Source organism: Esox lucius, chromosome 20 (assembly GCF_011004845.1).
Source record: "Esox lucius isolate fEsoLuc1 chromosome 20, fEsoLuc1.pri, whole genome shotgun sequence".
Lineage (NCBI taxonomy): Eukaryota > Metazoa > Chordata > Actinopteri > Esociformes > Esocidae > Esox > Esox lucius.
The window spans coordinates 24,434,313-24,457,065 of NC_047588.1; the positions used below are offsets into that span (position 1 = coordinate 24,434,313).

The window sequence follows — 22,753 nt, forward strand, 5'->3', positions numbered from 1 at the left end:
TTGCAGCCTTGCAGACCTTTGGCCTTCTAGTTGTCAGTTTGTTGAGGTAATCTGAAAAGATTTGACCCTATGCTTCATGAAACACCGCTCACAAGATGGATTGTCTTAATGGACACATCTTACAGTCATGCCACTCCCACATCCAATGACTGTGGTAGGCAGAATACCAGCTGACCACTTCTTCTCTAAAAAGTTCTTGCATAGTTTGGAGCTGTGCTTTGGGTCATTGTCCTTGCGCCAATCAAGCGCCACCCACAGGGTATGGTAGGCATTGCAAAATGGCGTAATAGCTTTCCTTCTTCAAGATCCCTTTGATCTTGTACAAATCCCCCACTTTACCACAACTAAAGCAACCCCTGACCATCACGTTGCTTCCACCACGCTTGACAGATGGCGTCAAGCACTCCTCCAGCATCTTTTCATTTGGTTTGCGTCACACTAATGTTTTTCTTAGTGATCCAAAAACCTCAAAGTTAGATTTGTCTGTCCATAACACTTTTTTAAGGACAGCATGGCAGAGTCGCCTTTTCACTGTTGACGGTGTGACTGGTGATTTGCAGGTACTTTTTAAGGAAGCTGCCAGTTGAGGACTTGTGAGGCATCTGTTTCTTAAACTAGAGACTCTAATGTGTTTGTCCTCAACTAGTCTATAGAAGGCCAGTTTTATTGCTTCTTTAATTAGCACAGTATTCAGCTGTGCTAACATTGCAAAAGGGTTTTCTAATGATCAATTAGCCTTTTAAAATGTGCCACTGGAACACAGGACTGATGGTTGCTGATAATGGGCCTCTTTACGTCTGTGTAGACATCCCCTTACACATCAGCTGTTTCCAGTTACAATACTCATTGAGAACATTAACGATGTCTACACTGTATTTTTGATAAATTTGATGTTATTTTAAATGACAGAAATAGTATGCCCTTTTCTTTCAAAAACAAGGACATTTCTAAGTGATCCCGAACTTTTGGACTGTAGGGTATATTGATGAAATAAGCAACCCCAAAGAAATGTAACTGTATCAGCCAGTATAATTAGATGTGTACAATGTAATGTGACTGTACCTATCTTATTACACTGGCTAATACAATCACATTACATGTACATTGTTTACATACATTTTACTCACAACTTCTTGAATGTAGGTTGAGTTGACTGCAATGATGTTCCAGCCGGTTGTTTGGAGATGAATGGATGAGTGGGTTCATGTCTACCATTAATTAGGCCTTTCCTAACTATTTGACACATTCACTAATTAATGCTAATAAAGTAACAAAGTTAAAGTAATGAAACAAGACAAAGATAACACACATTAAACAAAAGTGAATAATAACGTGTGAAACGGTCAAAAAGGTTTCTCTGGAAAGTGATCAATAAAGACCAGCTCCTACAAACAAATCTGTTCAATTAATGCTGTCCCTGTCACTATGACTGAGCTTTTTCTATATCCTGTTTAGGTAGCAACAAGCAACAAGGGGCAGTGTTAACTATTCAAAATGTTACAACAGCAGAAGAGTAGGCTAGCAAGGTTATGTGAGGTGCATTTTCCAGGACAACATATTTCTTTCACAATATTGTTTACAGCCAACAACTCATCCTGCTATTTGAGGGGGCAGAGCACCACCTTGTGGAAACGTGATGAATGGATATTATTGTACTAATGAAACACTTCTCATGAGTAAATGAGTCTGAGATTGCAAACTGTAAATAAAAAAAATTCTGTGCCTTTTACATTTCAAATATAATAGACATTTTACATTTAGTGCACTGGAGAAACAGCACTGCCATTTGCCAATAAATCATTGAATGATGTACTTACTACTATGTAGTTTTGTGCTTGGTCCACCTAACTTCTTAAATGTCTCTCTGGATAAGAGCATCTGCTTATTGGCTAAAATGCTAACGTAAATGGTCATACTACATCTGCAACTAAAAGCAAGTAAATCATTACAACATTGAAAGCAAGAGTTTGAGCAAGGACTTTAGTTTCCATCTCTTTCCTCCTCCTCACTTCTCCCCAGGATCTGGTGAGACCTCTCTGGGTTATAAGTATTGTGGGTGTGGCTTCAGAGTGGAGCGGCCAGCTCGGCCTCACCGGAGAGGTCAGGGGGGAGAGAAGCCCTACCAGTGTAAATGCTGCTCCAAGAGGTTCAGCCTTAAACACCAGCTGGACACACATCATCGGGTACACACAGGTAAATTGGGGTTATGTTTGTGCATGCTTGTGAACAGGTTTAATTACATGAATGGGGACAAATTGTGCCCCCGATTTGTTTTTAAACAAGGAAAATGCAATTAACAATTTCCCTGTCCCGATTTGAAAAAGGCAATTTCCTGGCAATGTGGTAGGTTTAAGGTAAATGGTACAATTGAGGTTAGATTTCGGGTTAGGTGTAAAGGGTTAGGCTTAATGGATATGCTTAAATAAATTAGTAAATCTAGAAGTAATCATTAAAATGTGTGGTATTATTTTATAGCAATGTAAGAACAAGTTCCAAAATATTATGAAATAATTTTCACAATGCCAGTTATGAATAATGGTATTGTATTTATTTTCATAATAATACGTTGTATTTTCCAATGGCTTTTTCATTAAAACATTTCTTATTTTATTATGACCTTTCATCACAATATTATACCTTTTGTTAAATAAAAGGTACATGTCAGTCAGTGCAAGTGGGTGGTCATTAGCTGCTGATTGGCTAATGACTTTCATTTGCTACAGTGATTAATACGATGCTTCTTACATTGGACGACCATGTTAGTATTAGCCCCATCTGCTAAATAGCGTAGCTGTACGTCCTCAGTAAAAATACAATCATGCATAGTGTTTAGGAGTGATCCTAATATTGGCTAATGTTAGTTACAGTTGCAATTAAGAATGTATCTCTTTTTAAGTGATTGGATATTCACTTGTCAACATGTAAATAACTGATCACTAATATGGACGCAATTTCTTAGTGAAATGATTTTGGCAAGTAAATATACAATTACAAATACAGAGATTATTCCTTAGTTGCAACTGATTCTGCAGCAAGTTGGGGAGAGGGACACTGTTACTTTTGCCACTTACTGGGCTATATCACTGTGACCCTAAGTTATTCTTTTCATAATTGGTGTGCATTTGTGTGTGTGAATGTATGCCAAAATGTGTCATACTTATTTTTTCATTTCTATATTGTGCAGTTTTACAAAACAGACTAATCTAAACAGACTAATCCATCTAATACAAAAGTTTAGTATTGTTACCTACCCGTAGACCCTGGGTAATGTATTTGCAGATTATAAGCTATTTGTCTTTATACTTGCACATCGTAAGGGCCAAACAATCTACAAATAGAAGCTAGATACTTAATGTAGCAGGAATACCTTTACTATGTTGGAGCAAAATAACTTAATTTACCATGAAAAGTCAATTGTGTAACTGTAGGTAATTAGGTTTCACAGTGCACTGTTTTCTCTACTACAAATATTCTCTCTGTGCCATTGGAAAATGTGTACAACGCGTACAATAGCTTCACTGCCCTGACTCTGCATTGCCCCAGCCATGCTCAAACAAGATCAACTCTAGCAATTTTCTAACTGTGATCTTTGGATAATTTCTTAACCTTTCGAATCATCCTTCTCACTGTGAATGGGGGTCCTCTTAAATGTAGGTTTATCACAGTTCCAGGTGATTTAACCTTCTTAATTATTAACTTAATTGTCAAGATGTAGCTATTTTTAAACAGTAATCTATGAAGGACAACAAGTTTTGTAAAAAGAAATCTGTGTTGTCTGACCAAGGGAGTTTGGCATGTCATCTCATATTTTTAGCCCAGTGAAACATGAAGTCACTGATGACCAGTTGTGAGTTCATAATGACTCAGATGTACTTGAAATATGTAAAAGGGAAAATATTGACGTTAGATTTGGTTGATTTAATCATCTTTTCCTGAGTCATTTCATGTAAGTATTCAGGGAGGATGATCAAAGTAAAATGCACATAGTTCAGGTCTCCTCCAACGATTACAAAGACAGGAATTGTCCCAGAGTTTGAGCCATGTGTTCTAACATCCAAACCTCTCTCCGGTTCAACAACATTTACAGTATAAAACGATCCATTCTCCAACCCTTCAACTTGTTTCTGCCACCTGTCTTTATTCTCACAGTCATTTCAAACTGTCTCAGGTGGTAAATAGTTTTCCTTCCCCGTGACATTCCTTCTCCAGAAAACAACTTTGAGCAATTGAGCTATAATTAGGAGCATTTTCCTACTTAATATACGTAAGAGTTGACATTCCCAGAAATAAATCAGATACCTTCAGATTAGAGAATACCTCTATTCCATTTGAAAATACTAGACCTTGTTTGTTTGAGGGCTACATTAAAATGTGCCTCACAACAAGTAAGCATGTTCTGTGCCTATATGACGCATTTCAATCAACCATCGACGGCTGTCAAGCCAAAATGGGAAAGGTACTAGGCAGTGTCTTGGAGGATATTCAGAGTACACTGATACCTGTTCAGTCAACTTTGTTCATCGTTTTATACAATTCAAGGCCTGACATATATTATAGATTATAGATTACACTGTGGTTCTTTCTTTACACACAAGTACGTTTAATATAATGAATTGAAAAACATAAATAATGTCAGTATTGTTTGATATTAGGATGTTTAGTCACCAGGAGATTGTGCTACTTCAGCTGAGTCTTCTGTTTTGTATTTTGTTGTCTCTTTTGCTGTTGTATGTACCACTTTGGATTTAGAAGGAAAAACAAATAACACATCAAATGACATTTCGTAAATGTCACAAGATACACCTTCGGGGTGAACCCTGACTCCTCCCACTCACAGATGAGATCATTCCCAGCACAAAACCCCAACACAGAGAACCATAATAAGTTATAAAAGCAAAATGTATCACCAAAGGTGCTAGTTTAGAACAGTACAACACATGAAAAGGCCCATGTTCCACCTCCCACATCCTCCGTCCTTTTATATTCCCCTGGTCTGTGTGGGCACAACAGAGCCTTCCGTCAGTGATAACCCTCCCATGGGCTAATAGACATGCAACGGTCATACTGAATATTACACAGTCTACACTGCTACCAAGCATGAAGGGGAAATACTGCAACCTATCCAAAATGAGAAACCCCACATAATGAAAGGTGTTATTCATAGTATGGGGTCCCACGTCGGATGGATCTGTCTGCCTCTGCCACCGGTCCCGTCGCCTTAATCCATTTTGCTTTCAAATCTTCTGTAGTCTCCAGTATCAGTTTTGCATCACAAAAACCAGTGTGCATGTGCTGAAATGGCTCACTATCAAGTCGCATGGTACAGTTGTGCTCAAAAGTTTGCATAACCTTGGAGAATTGGTAATATATGTGCCATTTGACCCCTGTTCAAATGTCTGCATACCCTTACTTCTTAGTACTGTGTATGGTCCCTTTTAGTATCAATGACAGCGTGCAGTCTTTTGTAATACTTGTCTATGAGGCCCCGAATTCTTACAGGTGGTATAGCTGCCCATTCGTCTTGGCAAAATGCCTCCAGGTCATGCAAAGTCTTTGGTCATCTTGCATGAACCGCATGTTTTAGATCTAACCCTAACCCCAAAAACATCAGTGAGCCACCACCATGCTTCACAGTGGAGATGGTATTCTGTTCACTATAGGCCTTGTTGACCCCTCTCCAAACACAGCGCTTATGGTTATGACCATAAAACTCTATTTTGGTCTCGTCACTCCGAATTTCAGGCTGAGAGGCATGTCAAGTTGTTGTTGGGCATATTGTAACCAGGCTTTTCTGTGGCATTGGCACAGTAAAGGCTTCTTTCTGGCAACTCGACCATGCAGCTCATTTTTGCTCAGGTACCATCGTATTTTGCTCCATTAAACAACCACTCCTTTTGCCAGAGCAGCCTGTATTTCTCTTGAGGTTATCTGTGGGTTTTTCTTTGTATCCCAAACTATTCTTCTGTCAGTTGTGGCTGAAATCTTTCTTGGTCTACCTGACCTTGACTTGGTATCAAATGATCCCCGAATTTTCCACTTCTTATAAGTGATTGAACAGTACTAACTGGAATTTGCAAGGCTTTCGATATCTTTTTATATCCTTTTCCATCTTTATAAAGTTCCATTAACTTGTTACGCCGGTCTTTTGACAGTTTTTTTCTGCTCCCCATGACTCAGTATCTAGCCTGCTCAGTGCATCCACGTGAGAGCTAGCAAACTCTCTATTAATACACAGACACTAATTGCAATTTAAAAAGCCACAGGTGTGGGAAATTCACCCTTAATTGCCATTTTCACCTGCATGTTTCACCTTGTGTGTCTGTAACAAGGCCAAACATTCAAATGTATGTAGACTTTTGATCAGGGCCATTTGGGTGATTTCTGTTATCATTATGATTTACAAAGGAGCCAAACAACTATATGATAATAAATGGCTTCATATGATCACTCTTTTGCAGATGAGCCCTGCATCAACACCATTACTGAACAGTAGAAAGTATGCGGAGTACCCCCCCAAAAATAAACATAAACACAGTTCATAAGTCTAAAACACATTCCTCTATCACCCTTTTGAGTTGCCCTAGAGGCACAAACTAATTCAATAAAAGTTTATCTTGGACTTTTTTCCAAATGCGAGGTGATGAAAAATTAAAAGCATGTCTAACTTACTCCGTGGAGATATCCCATAACAGTTAATAGGTTTGTCAGTAATACGTGAGATGTTTCCATCCCATAACAGTTAATAGGTTTGGACAGTAATACGTGAGATGTTTCCATCCCATAACAGTTAATAGGTTTGGACAGTAATATGTGAGATGGTTTACATCCCCTTAACCGTTATTAGGTTTGGACAGTAATACGTGAGATGGTTTACATCCCCTTTACAGTTATTAGGTTTGGACAGTAATACGTGAGATGGTTTACACCCCCTTAACAGTTATTAGGTTTGGACAGTAATACGTGAGATGGTTTACATCCCTCTAACAGTTAATAGGTTTGGACAGTAATACGTGAGATGGTTTACATCCCTCTAACAGTTATTAGGTTTGGACAGTAATACGTGAGATGGTTTACATCCCCTTAATAGTTATTAGGTTTGGACAGTAATACGTGAGATGGTTTACATCCCTCTAACAGTTAATAGGTTTGGACAGTAATACGTGAGATGGTTTACATCCCTCTAACAGTTATTAGGTTTGGACAGTAATATGTGAGATGGTTTACATCCCCTTAATAGTTATTAGCTTTTGACAGTAATACGTGAGATGGTTTACATCCTTAAAAGTTATTAGGTTTGGACAGTAATACGTGAGATGGTTTACATCCCATAACAGTTAATAGGTTCGGACAGTAATACGTGAGATGGTTTACATCCCCTTAACAGTTATTAGGTTTGGACAGTAATATGTGAGATGGTTTACATCCTGACAAACTTTGTGTGGCCGCTGTGCCCAAATATGTATTCCGGTACTTTGCAACCGACCCCCTTTCACCCTTATTGTTTGTTTCGACATCTTGCGATTTACAAATAAAACCATCGATTTAAGAAATACTTTGTATATAGGGGAGGGTCACTTGTTTTATTCAAAGTGGTCAGGGAGGGTCACCTAAAAATATATTGAAATGATCATCCATATTAATGTCCTTCCATGTGTGGTGTCCCTAAATATAAATAATATGCACTAATCATCCCCAGGGGAGAAGCCGTTTGAGTGTCGTCTGTGTGGCCAGCGGTCGAGGGATTACTCAGCCATGATCAAGCACCTGCGGACCCACGGAGGGGCCACACCTTACCAATGCACTGCCTGCCTGGAGTTCTGTAGCAGCCTGGCAGCCATGCAGAAACACCTGAAGAATCACCCACTGCAGGACTTCCCCCCAGACTGGACCATTAACCGCACCTACCTGTACACCTGCCACAGCTGAGCTCCGTGGTCTGACCAACGTAACACCTGTGTAATGTAACACGACTACGTCTCAGGAAATCCCTCAGAGAAAAACATTTTCAGTTCAACACAGAATTTATTGTACGAGAATGGAAATGTCAGTTATCTGTTTTCAAAGAACGTTGGTTCAAATGTTCACCTCTAGAGGGAGACTCTCTCAAAACAGAATGTAAGACTTGCTTTAGCGGTATGATAAGGAAGCACAGTATTATTACCGTTCAACCACAGCTACATCTGACTCTACAGCTCATTCGTCCCCTTTTCTGAACTCTCCACTAAACATGAAACACAGGATAGGTACATGGAAAGTGTGGTAAAATATAGGTGACTTACTTGCTAGTCTTTCATTGCGTAGGCATAGCCACAAACATTTACATAAGCCCTGTTTTTTTGCAGCCTAAGGATGGCCTGTTTCATTTGCATTGAGAGCTCCTTTGACTGTATGTTGTGGGTTTACAGCAACAGCTTCCAAATGCAAATGCCCTTGAAAAAGAGGCTACATAATAAAGAGCTGTAATTCCTAAATCCTTCCTCCAATTTGGATGTGAATACCCTCAAATTAAAGCTGAGCGACTTCACTTTAAGCCCATATTCATTATTTAACTGTACCGTGAATATATTTTGGCAAACGGACAAAATTAACAGAAGTGTACAGTTATTTCTTGATCAAACTGTATGTATGTATGTATGTAAATATATATATATATATATATATATATATATATATAATACGCTATAAAACTCTCAAAAAATACAAATCAACTCGAAGTATTACATTACAATCTGAACAACGTATCAGAATTTTGTTTAATTATGTGAAATGGTAAAATGTAACGGCCAAATGTAACAAACAAGTGTTCTCTGGAACAACTACGACAAGCAGAGAAAGAGTAAAAAAGGTGTTATGTAAACATAAACTGCAGATTGCAGTGGGTAGACATTTCCACAGAAAAGGGTTATCAAACCGACATCAACTTCGTATGTGGAAATCAGGAAGTGTTTACTTGAGATCTACAGTGGTGAAGCAGTCTAAGCCACTGCCCCTAGTGCACATACTGGAGATGCATGGGTACAATTTCAGACTACTTCTAAAGCATACTCTTTAACTTTTCCCCCCTCTGTCAATTATACAATGCCACAAACAAGCAAACAGGTTTTTAGGTGTTTACATGTGTTTTATGCATAGCCAGAAGATAGAAAAGTACATTTCAGCTGTTCTGAAAAGATGGAGAAATAATACAGTACTTGTCCAACCATATTTTTCCTCAAATATTTACCAAAGAAACAACTAATGGATGAGTACGTTTTAATGTAATTGTATCCAACATTCTGGAATACAGGCAAGCCTTTTTTCTGTTTTTTTTTTCAAGCTGTGTTCCAATATATTGTCATAAAGTAAATGTTTTTATATGTGTATTTATGTTATTTGATTTATATTTATTTTCGTTTAGCCTGTTGCAATATTGATGACAGTATTGATGTAATCAGTGCACTCATTTGGCAATTGACCTGTTTTTGTATTGAATATAGACCCTCCCACCCAAAAACAAAGAAACAGTAACCTATGAACCTTTTATGAAATCTACCTAATGTTCTATCCAACATTCAAGTGATCCACATGGCATTATTAACATATAATTTCATAGGTAGCAATCCCATTTAACAATCAACAGCCCATTTTAAACAAGTTTATACATTTATAAAATACAATTAATTGAGGCATACAGTATTGTTCAAAAGTTTGGGTTCACTTAGAAATGTCCTTGTTTTTGAAAGAAAATCACATTTCATGTCCATTAAAATAACATCAAATCAGAAATACAGTGTAGTTATTGTTAATGTTGTAAATAACTATTGGAGCTGGACACAGCTGATTTTCAATTAAATATCAACATAGGTGCCCAGAGGCTCATTATCAGCAACCATCACTCATGTGTTCCAATAGCATGTTGTGTTTGCTAATCCAAGTTTATCAATTTAAAAGGCTAACTGATCATTAGAAAACCCTTTTCCGATTATGTTAGCAATGGTGAAAACTGTTGTGCTGATTAAAGAAGCAATAAAACTGGCCTTCTTTAGACTACTTGAGTATCTGGAGCATCAGCAATTGTGGGTTCGAATACAGGCTCAAAATGTCCAGAAAAGAGCTTTCTTCTGAAACTCATCAGTCTATTCTTGTTCTGAGAAATGAAGGCAATTTCATGCAAGAAATTGCCAACAAACTGAAGAACTCGTACAACGATGTGTACTACTCCCTTCACAGAACAGAACAAACTGGCTCAAACCAGAATAGAAAGAGGGGTGGGAGGCCCCGGTACATAGCTGAGCAAGAGGACGTTAGTGTCTGATATGAGAAACAGATGCCTCACAGGTGCTCAACTGGCAGCTTTATTAAATACTTTTACTATACACTGTATTTCTGATCAATTTGATGTTATTTTAATAGACAGAAAATTTGATTTATTTCAATAACAAGGACATTTCTAATTGTCCCCAAACTTTTGAACACCCATGTACACTTAACAAATAAACTACTTTTCTGAATTTAAATCCAGTTGTTTTATTTGAATGCACATAACTTACTTGATCCCAATCAATTGATGTGGAAGCTTAAGAGCATCAAAGTTCCCTGAAGACCTGGCTTCCATTACACTTGTTCACTTGTTCACTGACACCTGGTCCTCCTGGATGTTGTCTATGACGACGCCCCCACCGTTCAGTTGCTGCCTCTCCTTCTTCCTTTTCATCTGATCCCTCTCCTCTTTCCGCTCTCTCCACACCCTCAGCAGAGTTCTCACAGTCTCTTTTGGCCTTTCGAAAAGATTTAGAGCTTACACTCCACCAATTAGGAACATCATTTATTTTTTGACATCTGTTTTGCCATGTACAATGTGTTTCTAAAGCGCATCGCAGAAAGGCTAATTTAAATATATATTAAAAAATAAATCTTATATTGTCTTTGTAATACCTACAGGGTTGTAAAATTCCTTCTAAATGATTCATCACATGATTTTAAACTAATTATACACTATGCAAGAGATTTGCGCTTTTATTCTGAAGGTTTCCTAATTACAATACGATTAAGACGTCATCGGTTGTGTTGCTGGCAGATATTCTAGTTTGTTCAGTCAACTCCGTAAGCAATGGGTCACTATTCAGATTATTGTTCTCATGAGTTGGATAAATACTGGAATGAATTGGCTAAAACATGTGTACCGTGTAATCAAATGTATCCGATCCGACCAGGTTAGTCCAAATAATTTTTATTTTGCTGTAAATTAGGGCTCAACTGTAAGAGACCTGGGTTTCGTCTTGATTCCACTGTATACACAAATGTTAAATAAAATAGAAGGTTCTTTTTATTTCAAATGCTTTGTTGTGTCTTTACGACTTTACATTAACAGTGGCACTAGACTAAAAAACTTTCTTGTTTTTGAGCAGGACAAGAATATAGTCCAAACTGTGGCCTGCATGATGATGGGGGAACATCGGAAGGACCATACAGACCGTGTCGCACCAAAACCTTCAACAATGGAAGCTTTCTGAGATGTCATCCTTGTACTTCTTGTGCCCAAAATGAGAAAAGGCTGTCAGAATGCAACGCGACAACAGACACGCAATGCTGTAGAGCAAGGTGAGAGAAAAGTGCCTGTTGTGTCTGGGATGTTTCTAAATCCAGAGGTGTAAAACGTACGAAGTAAAAGTACTCGGCTGTGCTCACCAGATCCTAAGGAAGAGATAAATGACCAGTTAAACAGAGTCCATAAATAACCAGTGACCTTAACCTCCTAAAAACCGAGCTTTGATATTGTATGCATTTTAAATTTCTCTCAGCTATTTGGGATTAGTTCGTTTTCAAGTTAGATGTGTGAAACATACCTTTTATTTTTTCTGATCAAAACAAGGCTTCATTACATTCTCAACAATGGCCTACTGAATACAATAAAACACACACACACACACACACACATATATATATTTTTTTTTTTTAAATACCTATATTAAAAAAAAGTTACATCCCTAGTGTTATGGGTCAAATTTGATCCGGTAGTAATTATGGGGTGTTTTTGCAGAGAAATGCATAGTACATTTTGCCAAAGCATCATGAATAACAATAATTACAACAAAACAAAAATAATAGTAAAAAAATCCTATAATAATAGTATAATAATATTGTGTAATAATATAAATACAAAAGCAGGCTCTTTCTGGAGGAGCTGGGAAATTCTCTGGTGAGCCCTCATATAGAACAACAGTGATGTCCACTCTGAATGCCTGCCTCTGCAAATGTGGTGATGCAGCTTCAAGCCAAGGATGCAACCATACCTATTCATCCAAATGTGCCTACTGGAAGAGATGCCAGTGCTGAACAGCTTCATTTGCCACAAATGTCAAAAATACATTGGCAAGGCACACATCCAAACATTCACATGCTGCCTGTCATGCATACACTCACACACTCACCTCTTCCCGGAGACGACACCAGTTGAGTACTTTTATTTTGTACTTTTTACACCTTTGTCTAAATCCATTAGGAAATGTATGTTTGTTTTTATTATAGGCGTCTAGTTTTTTTTTCGTCTGTTTGTTAATGGGCATAGTTTGTGCTAGGTGGTTATTAATTTGTATTAGGTGGTTATTTTAAGTAGCCTACGTTGCCTGGCCAAAATAAAAGTTGCTCTATTTTTTGATCGCCTTTAGCTTTGATTACAGCGCCAGTGGCATTGTTACAACCTTGTTATGCAACGTCACATGTATGTAAGATCGTGTGTTGACCACCGGAGATTCGAACCACTCCGTGAGGTCTTCTCCAGTAGGGGAGACCAGGGACAGTTGCAACAATTTTTGTAATTTTCCCAATAAATGAAAAAAAACATTTACACTGGAATGGCCAATTTGCTATTATTATAAACTTCAATATATCAACTACTGAAACAATGTATTTAAGGGGTTTTATAAAATATGTACAGGTTGCAAAATTGATTTAAATACAGTCACTCCACTGTTACAATCGTCCCAGTGTACAGGGACGGTTGTAACATGTGCCAGGGACGGTTGTAACATGTCTAAAATATATATAATTAACACTCAAATACTCCAAATGAAAAATATAATTTATCATTCACCTTATTGAGACTATTCATTTAAAATAATGATTACCTTTTTTCACACTACATGACGAAGAATAGGGGAAGCCGTCAAATTATAATGCATGAAAATTATTGGGTAGAAAACACAAAAGGTTTTAACATTAAATCAAAATGGATGAGTTTAAGGACAACATTCCCAATGAGAGAGAGGAGGGGGACTCGGTAGTCCACACTGATGAAATCATTCTCACTCACAATTGTGGCAAATGTAAAGGTCACTTCCATCTGTGCAGTCCTGTGCCCAGGCATTACAGGACCAGCACTGGAGCCAGACATCTAACTGTCAGAAACAGACTCCATGACATGAGGGTGGCTTGGGGGTCAGATGTCCTCTTGTGGGACCTGTGCTCACAGCCCAGCATTCGCCAGAGAACGCCAGAATTGGCAGGTCCGCCACTGGCGCCCCGGTTTCTTCACAGATGAGAGCAGGTTCACATTGAGCACATGTGACAGATGTGAAAGAGTCTGGAGACGCGGTGGTGAACGTTATGCTGCCTAAAACATCATCCAGCATGACCAGTTTAAGTACCAGGATAAAATCCTCAGACTCATCATCAGACCTGACACTGGTACAGTGGGCCCTGGGTTCCTCCTGGTGCAGGACAATGTCCGGCCTCATGTGGCAAGAGTGTGTATGGAGTTCATGGATGATGAAGCCATTGATGCCATTAGCTGGCCCTTGTGTTCCCCAGACCTGAATCCAATTGAACCCACAAACTGTCAGCTATACATGATTCCAACAAAATTACTTAAGGAGCTATTTCCTGTTCTAGGTCAGCCAATGCTGAACATAATAAATAGCTCCCTTTCCTCTGGATGTGTACCAAACTCACTAAAAATAGCGGAAATTAAGCCTCTTGTGAAAAAAATCTTATCTGGATCCCAACATATTAAACAATTATAGGCCAATAGCGAACCTCCCGTTCTTCTCAAAAATCTTAGGAAAATGTGTTTCCCAACAACTGAATGCCTTCCTGAAGACAAATAACATTTATGAAATGCTCCAGTCTGGTTTCAGATCCCATCATAGTACTGAGACTGCACTCGTGAAGGTAACAAATGACCTTCTAATATCCTCAGAAAAAGGTTCCGCATTCACCCTGTTGCTTCTTGATCTTAGTGCTGCTTTTGACACTATTGATCACTCCCTTCTTTTAACCCATATTGGGCTACGTGGACATGTTCTAGCCTGGTTTAAATCTTATTTATCTGAAAGATATCAGTTTGTTAGTGTGGATGGCGTATCCTCTGACAAGTCAAAGGTATGCTTTGGTGTTCCTCAAGGCTAGGTTCTGGGCCCATTATTGTTCTCACTATATATGCTGCCCCTGGGCAATGTAATCCGAAATCACAATGTACATTTTCACTGTTATGCTGATGACACACAGTTATATATTTCAATGAAGCTTGGAGAAGCCCCAAAATTTGCTACTTTGGAAGCATGCGTTTTAGATATTAGGAAGTGGATGACAGAGAACTTCTTGCTCTTAAACTCAAGAAAAACAGAAATGCTTGTTTTAGGACCCAAGAAACAAAGACCGTTGTTAGCAGATCTCACTGTGAACCTCGACGGCTGCATAGTCGTATCCCAAAAGACTGTAAGAGACCTCGGCATTACCCTTGACCCTGACCTCTCCTTTGAAGAATATATAAAATATGTCTCAAGAGTTGCTTATTTTCATCTTCAAAACGTTCTATTAAAAACTGATGCAGAAAAACTAGACTAGATTACTGCAATGCTCTTCTTTCCGGTTACCCTGACAAATCAATAAATTAATTTCAATTAGTGCTGCACACGGCTGCTAGAATCCTAACTAGAATTTTTTTTTGGAACACATTACTCCTGTACTAGCGTCCTTACACTGGCTGCCTGTTAGGGTTAGGGCTGATTTTAAGGTTTTATTGTTAACCTATAAATCAATACATGGACCTACTCCTACTTACCTTGCTGAAATGATCCAGCCATACATACCTACACGTAACCTACGATCGCAAGATGCAGGCCTTTTAATTGTACCTAGAATTTCTAAACAAACAGCTGGCGGCAGGGCCTTTTCTCATAGAGCTCCACTACTGTGGAATGATCTGCCAATTAAGGTTAGAAATGCAAACTCAGTGCAAACTTTCAAGTGTCTACTAAAAACTCATCTCTACAGCACGGTTTATATCACCTTCATGCCTAGCCCGGGGGCGTGAAAGTGACCGGTAGGCTTGATACTGTCCACCCTTGCTGTCTTGCTAGGTGGGCTCTCGTCGCCACTGGGATGCCCTCCCTCCAATGCCTTTTGGGGGAAGAGTCACTGGCTTGTTGTTGTCTCTCTGTTGCGCACATGTGCAATTGGGCTGTACTCTGCTCGCAATACTCGGCCCTCATTCAGGGTTGTTGCGGTTGGTGGGTGTCCCATTGGTTGATGCCTGGCAATGTGGGTGGATTGATTTCCTGCCTGTTGGGCCCTGTCCGGGAGAAGTTCTCCTTCTCCACTATAAATCGTTGTTGATATGAGGAATGCATTTTCTGAATTTTCCCAGTCTCCTCCCATTTTAAACTTTAGGAGGACATGAGATCCTGGTCCACACCACAGAGTACCTGGTTTGGGGGGCCCATTGCTGTCCCTGTCCTTGTCCATCTGGTCATACTTCTGACCTAGTCTAAATAGTTTAAATAGACTCTGGATTTAGCCCACATGCATTTATTTATTATTCCAATTGGACTTTTAATATCTCACCCGGCACAGCCCTCTGAGCCTGGGTCCTCTCTAGGTTTCTTCCTAAAATTCGGCCTTGTTAGGAAGTTTATCCTAGCCACTGAAATTCAACACTACGGTTGTTTGCTCCTTGGGGTTGAAGGCCAGGCGTTTCTGTAAAAGCACTTTGTGACAACTGCTGTTGTAAAAAGGGCTTTATAAATACATTTGATAAATTTAAACCTGGCTAGAACATGTCCACGTAGCCCAATATGGGTTTCCAGTCTCTCTAAGAGAAGGGAGTGATCAATAGCGTGATCAAAAGCAGCACTAAAGTCAAGAAGCAACAGGACGGATGCGGAACCTTTATCTGAGGCCATTAGAAGATCATTTGTTACCTTCACGAGTGCAGTCTCAGTACTATGATGGGATCTGAAACCAGATTGGAGTATTTCATAAATGTTATTTGTCTTTAGGAAGGCATTCAGTTGTTGGGAAACACATTTTTCTAAGATTTTTGAGAGGAACGGGAGGTTCGCTATTGGCCTATAATTGTTTAATATGTCGGGATCCAGATTAGATTTTTTTTTAGAAGAGGCTTAATTTCCGCTATTTTTGGTGAATTTGGTACACATCCAGAGGAAAGGGAGCAATTTATTATGTTCAGCATTGGCTGTCCTAGCACAGGAAATAGCTCCTTAAGTAATTTTGTTGGAATTGGGTCTAGCTGAGAGTTTGTGGGTTTAGAACTCATTACAAATTTTGTAAATGTGTTGAGCGATACGGTATCAAAAAATTCAAGTGTCCCCATTGACACCTGGTCAGAGCCACTCCTTTGTTGCCTTGGCCGTGTGTTTTGGGTCATTGTCATGCTGGAATACCCATCCACGACCCATTTTCAATGCCCTGGCTGAGGGAAGGAGGTTCTCACTTGTGTAACAACTGTTAAAAAAAATGCTTCCTAACTGTGCAAAGAGGCAAATGGAATATACAAGGTCCATGTGCCACTGAAATGCAGGGATAGAATCCTGCAATTGCTGTGGTTCAATTTGAGTATTTAGGCTTTTCTCCATAATTTGTGGTCATTTCCACCACACAGCCAACATGATGTGAAGGCAATATAAAGATTGAACTATTTAATGGATGGTTTTCCCAAAACATTTTGGTGAATAACGTTACCTCCAGCTCAAATGCGCACGTAAAAAGGGGCTGTCCAAAAACAGAACTGAGTGGCTGACGGAGCACGAGTAGGTCAGTCCTGTCAGTTTGACACCTCATGAAAATCTTGTGCAAAGCTACATGTGATTGGCCTGTTACTGGTCACTAATCGACAACTGGGCACAGAGTTGCCAGGTATCATTGACAACATACTGACCAAACACCCGCGGACTCCACCTGTAAATCGACCCGACCAAGCCCATTGGTGTTCGAGCTAACTTTTTAATGGATGGTTTTCAAAAAAGTTTTAGAAATACAATGCTTAATAAATATACTTACAAAAAATTACAGGTTATGAAAATACTCTAAATATTGCAGGTACACAGAAATGATTTACATATCGTTACATCCACCACTGATAATTAATGCATGAACAGTCATCTTATTTGGCATTACTTAGATGCAGGAAAACATTAACCCATTAGCACATAGACTGTTTTAGTGACATGTTTTCCTGTGAACCCTGTCTAGGGACCAGGCAGACTGTGTGAAAGTAGCCCTGACTACCATGGTGAGTGACATCTGCAATGATGATTAGGTTCAATTAAAACTGCATGTTTTGTAGACTATGCATAAAGTACCTTTTCCTCAACCATATCATGGCGATTTTGTTATGTAGACCCCAACTACAGCAACAACAGTGACTCAGGTAAGATGTCTATTCAATATCTTAATCTTCCCAATAAAGTACTGAAATCAAAACAAACTCATTTCATTAGGAGTTTAATTAAGAGTTTAAATGTTGGTTTTGTATCAATTTCAGATTCAGGAGGTCAATCAGTCAACAACGTTAAGGGTCCAAGTATCAACATCAATTCTCACCAGAACAGAATACCTTGATCCAGGATTAAATTACTACCATCTGACTGCAGGTAAACTAATCCAATTCACAAATATCTTTAATCCCCAAGCCATTTTAAAAGCAAATATGCAATTTCAAGAGATACTGAGCCTAATTTAACCAGTTCCTCATACATATTTTGAACTGCCTTTGTAAAGATTCTGTTGAACATGTCTTTAACTTCTAATGGCAACAGTTCTCTATTTTATTTCAGGGATAGTGCTTACTGTTTTTGTAGTTCTCTCTGCATATCTCTTTTACATCATTAAAAAGAGGAGCAACAGAGGTGAGAAGAACAGTCGTGCCGACACTGATAATTTATGAAGTCATAGGCCCGAAATGTCCCAGTTGATCTTTAGAACTAATCTTTAAACTATTATGTTTAACATACAGTACCATCTGATTATTTATGTTCACTTTAAACTGCTTTCTTCCATTTATCTTTTAGTAAACAACCTTTTTCTACACTCTTTTGACCCCTTCTCTGAATGTTTGTGAATTGTCACAGGTGGGGAGTTCAGCCTAAAACATTGCCTCCCATCAAACAATATCCCTTATACCAACACACAGTCACGGAGCAGTAAGACAGCAACAACCATCATTGAAGAGGTTGCTCTCTTACAGTCACACACCAGAAACCTAGAGGACTTTTTGGGTGAGTTAACAAGTGCTATTGCCAATAGCCCTACTACTAATAGGCTTTTCATTGGTATTACTTGTACCTCTATGTGACTCCTGGTCCATAAGCTCCAACTCAAATTTCAGCATTAATGAACTTGTTGCCATCCCAGGTCCTGACCTCCAGTCAGCACCGTTGCAGATGGTTCTGGACAACCTGGATGTTCTGGAGGAACTGGTGATCCTACTGGACCCAGAGATTCCTGGGGTAAAGAATACCAGCCACCTGGCGTCTCGCTGCTCATTCCCTGCCACCTGGATCACCTATACCTACTCCCTGAGAGACAGCAAGAGCCCCCTGAGGGCTGTGCTGGAAGGGGTCACCACCAAGAACCCAGAGTGGACAGTAGGACACCTTGCCAGGCTGCTGAGAGAGATGGACCGGAACGATGCTGTAGCTGTGCTCAGCAAGCTCAACTTTCCTAAGGAGACAATCTAGTAGCATGCAGCTTTGCATTCTATTATATGTGCAAATTCTTGACATTGAGAAAGAACAGATATCTATTGATGTTTGTATTTAAAGGCAGTCCTATAGAAACTTACAAACTCTCTCACATCAAAATTATATTACAAAGAGCCACTATCAAACGCTATCACAAGACCAGCCGGTCCTAGACATAACGCAGGCTTGTCATTTAGTTTGGTTACTTTGACTCCCACTCATGGAATGTCTTGCAGTGTAATCTTAAATATGTTCTGGTGCTTTTTACGTCAGTTGGAAGGTTTGATAAATGACCTTTTTACTATTAATAGTGATTGCCTTTATTAATTTTTCAGATGTGTGTTTGTGTTATTACTGTAATATGGGCTTATATGCAGTGACCTAGATCTCTGATTCCTTGTATACAGGTTAAATAAATGAAAATGTACTTATTTGCATTAGGGCTCAAATAAATACACAACATTGCACTTACAAATAAAAGCAGCTATATTAATATATATAGCTTAAAATACCTAGCCTGGCCCTCACAATCATGGCCACCCTCTTATAATTCTGTATAAAATGTATTATCACCATGACTTCATCTCCAAGCAATAATATTTACATGTTATTATTATCCAGAATTTAATAAACATATGGTTTCATTCAGTTTCAAAAGACCAAATCTGATTTGTTCAAACTTTTTAACATCTTTATTAAGCAAATAACATTATAAATAAAAAAGTGCATAGAAAAATTAAACAGGTTTAGAAATATGTATACAATTATTTACAAACTCAGGGTTTATTTGTACATGGTAACAAAGACAAATTCACACATTTTCTTGTCTATTACACTTTTTTATACATTAAAATAACCCCACCATATAGAACATACAGCTTTCTGAACAAGTTCTGGGAGAGATCGTTGTGGTAACTTCAGGTTTCCAAATAGTGCTTTGCATCCTTCATCACACACACAGGCCAGCTCTGCAGGACCTTAAAACCAAGTTACTCTTATTATATTATCATCCTCTTTTTGCATTAGTATTCCTTAACGTCTGTCAGAACAACTGAGGTAGAATCCTTGCAAGAGGTTGGGGAGTTGAGAGGACATTGAGAAACGTTCTGCTTCCCCCTTTCAGTTAGATGAATAAATGGGAATACAGGCTCCTTCTCACTGACTGATCGTGCAAGCAAGGAGGCAGGGTTTAAGCACTTCCTGACCAGGCATTCCATTCCAAAGGCAAGGGTTCATTTACTTCCCACACTCTAGCTTGAATGGGTCTATGCAGCACGCATATGGACAGAACAACGTGGACTTGCTATTCTCCTGTGGGTGAAACTAAGGCCAGCCATACTGAATGAACATTTTACCAAAACATAGAAAACCCAATCAAAAACAATTTTTAAAAGACCTGTTTCAGAACAATGTCCTTTTTAAAGGCTGAAATGTAACACACAACTGTCCTCAAAAATCAAGGTTCAAGTAAAAGAGCGAAGGAGGAAACCGAGTGTAAACAAAAAAGAGAAACAATGGGAGGAAGAATTCCCACAAGACCACCACCAATAATACAAAGTCTAGTCCAAAATCTGAACAGAAACATGAATAAATACAACTACTCTAGAGCTCAAGCAATCTCTTATTGTAAATAGGTGAACAACAGTGTGTAGCTTTACTATATGTCTGACTGAGCTGACAGCATTGTCTAAAATTGTACAACAGCAAACGCCAAGGTGCTGAGTGCATTCTTTCCATACGCGTTTTTTACACTAAGACAGGAATCACTCTTTCAGCCATCCTACTGAGCAACATACAGTACAGTACTGGCCTAACGCTATGCTTGAGATCTCCAGTGTACAAGGGGCACTGTTAGCCTGGTCGGGTGTAGTTTACAATGCATCTCAGATAGTGTTACATCCTTTGTGCATTGCCCAAAATGTCTGAAGAACGTCAGTACTTTGTTAACACCACTGAAATGCAGAGAAATATGCAGAGTCTGGACTTAGTTCACTAAAAATGTACAACTGTAGCACATCAAAGATGTAACATTATTGCAAAAGTTAGGTTAATCAGTGTTGGCCATGAGACGCACTGAGGTTTCCAGCTGAACTTTTCACTCTTGGCGTGGGTAGTGCTTGCTACATAAAAACTGAATTATTTGGTGTAAGAGATAAATACATGATTTTGCTGCAGCAAAGACTAACCGTTTAATTAAACATAATGGAGGCCCCTTCCCCTCATCTGTGAGAGGGGACGGATGAAAATGACTTGATTATTTGCAGGGTCTGGGAGCCTGTGACACATATCTTAACAGCACCATGGTTCTCAGAATATTCCAACTAAAAGCAAATATGTACAACATGACGCATGATGAGTACTGCAAAATAAATGAAACTATGATTAAAGGACCAAATAAAGGTGGCGATATGGCTAAGAAATTTACTTGAGGATGGAGCCAACATGATTATGGGTGATTTTTTTTTTAATTATCCCAAAAAAAAGATAAGGAATCTCTCAAGGCTAACTTTTCTGCCCTTTTTAACTGAAAGGATTTACAAAATGCAAAGGTAAAAACTTGGAGCAACATAGAACTACCATAACCACAAAGGATGTCTGTAGCAGTCAGTATCACAACTTCAAGGTAAACCACTCTATAACGGTAGCTACTTCCTTCCTATCTCTGGTGGTGAGCTTACCCCATCTCTGGCACAAGTACAAATAAAGGTTATTACAGAGCAGGCTTTAGGACATGTTGGTCTACATCCAGAAGTGATCAACTGTTTTGCACAGTTCAGCCACAACTTTGCTACCCTCTCTCCTGGCCCTGGTTCCTCTCCCAGGCTCTTCATGGTGACTCATCCATTCCCCAACTTCCTAATCTCCAGCCGCACACCACCACTCAACCCAGTAAACCTTAATGTAAGGCTTTAAACTTCCTGCCTCTGCTCGCCTCCCCTTCCCTAATGCCTTTTCTTATTGGAGGGACCGGGGATTTCCGAGGCTCCCAATTTAGCCTTGTTCTGAACCCTAGTTGAGGAAGCGTCTACATTTCCGTGCCCCACAATTGCAGTTCAGTTTGCTCGCGGGGTCTTCAATCGGAAACTTGTAGTCATAGGTGAGCTCCTCTCCCCGGTAGATTTTGCGCAGAGCGAAGATGACAATATGCTTCTGCCCCTCCACATTGATGACACGTGAGTAGCAGTTGGGTTCACACGAGTGATTGATGAAGCGCGCTGCATTGCCATGCATGGTGGCATCCACAACGTCAAAGTCATCGATGCGGAACATGTAGCAGCCGATACCCTGCAGAGGGAAATAAAACAGGGAACTTGTTTTAGTTTCAGAAACTTAAAAGCTTAGTGTCATGTGTTAGTTTCATTTACGTTTCATTAATTTATCATTCAAGCCAGGCGTACAACTTTGTCATTTTAGCGGCAAGGCCATTTGGCCTTCAGTGTCACAAAAATGTTTAGGGCACAAAGGCCATTTAGTGAAATAGCTAGGAGGATTTGGAGCTTACAAATAAACAACTTGAATTGCCGATAAGAAAAAAAAAAAGCATGCATGACATAAAAACATAATTATTCACTGTTTTAACATCATACTTTGAATAATAGCTTATTATAACTATACTTATAACTCATTGACTTTAATTTCAGAAGTTTTAGTTGAGAGCATTCACATGAAGACAACAAACAGGCAACAGTATTGAGAAGTTAAGTAGCTAATGTCCCGCTATTTTCAGCCACCTATTATTGGCAGTTTTTATGGTTTTTAAGTTCAAAACTGAAATGCACTGGAAAACTATGGTA

General features: G+C 39.1%; 3 protein-coding genes across 7 annotated transcripts in view; 2 read left to right on the forward strand and 1 right to left on the reverse strand.

Annotated features, from left to right (window-relative positions):
• Positions 1-8,381, forward strand: part of zbtb32 (zinc finger and BTB domain containing 32) — a 29,993-nt gene extending 21,612 nt beyond the window's left edge. For both annotated transcript variants that reach the window (XM_010885041.3, XM_020041098.2), the window contains 2 exons: positions 2,020-2,193; positions 7,697-8,381. In XM_010885041.3, coding sequence (XP_010883343.1) covers positions 2,020-2,193; positions 7,697-7,926 — 404 coding nt within the window. In that variant the 3' untranslated portion in view covers positions 7,927-8,381. The remainder of the gene's footprint in view (positions 1-2,019; positions 2,194-7,696) is intronic.
• Positions 8,382-11,032: 2,651 nt separating this feature from the next.
• igflr1 (IGF-like family receptor 1) lies at positions 11,033-19,607 on the forward strand. Its single transcript, XM_010885040.5, has 8 exons — positions 11,033-11,192; positions 11,388-11,580; positions 17,470-17,509; positions 17,618-17,647; positions 17,762-17,870; positions 18,054-18,125; positions 18,348-18,494; positions 18,631-19,607. The coding sequence occupies exons 1-8, from the start codon at positions 11,090-11,092 to the stop codon at positions 18,954-18,956; spliced, it is 1,020 nt and encodes a 339-aa protein (XP_010883342.2). The 5' UTR covers positions 11,033-11,089; the 3' UTR covers positions 18,957-19,607.
• A 21-nt stretch (positions 19,608-19,628) lies between these two features.
• The window catches only part of kmt2bb (lysine (K)-specific methyltransferase 2Bb), a 54,239-nt gene continuing 51,114 nt past the window's right edge, over positions 19,629-22,753 (reverse strand). For all 4 annotated transcript variants that reach the window (XM_010885038.4, XM_010885037.4, XM_010885039.4 and 1 more), the window contains one exon: positions 19,629-22,244. In XM_010885038.4, the coding sequence (XP_010883340.2) occupies positions 21,969-22,244 (276 nt within the window). In that variant the 3' untranslated portion in view covers positions 19,629-21,968. The remainder of the gene's footprint in view (positions 22,245-22,753) is intronic.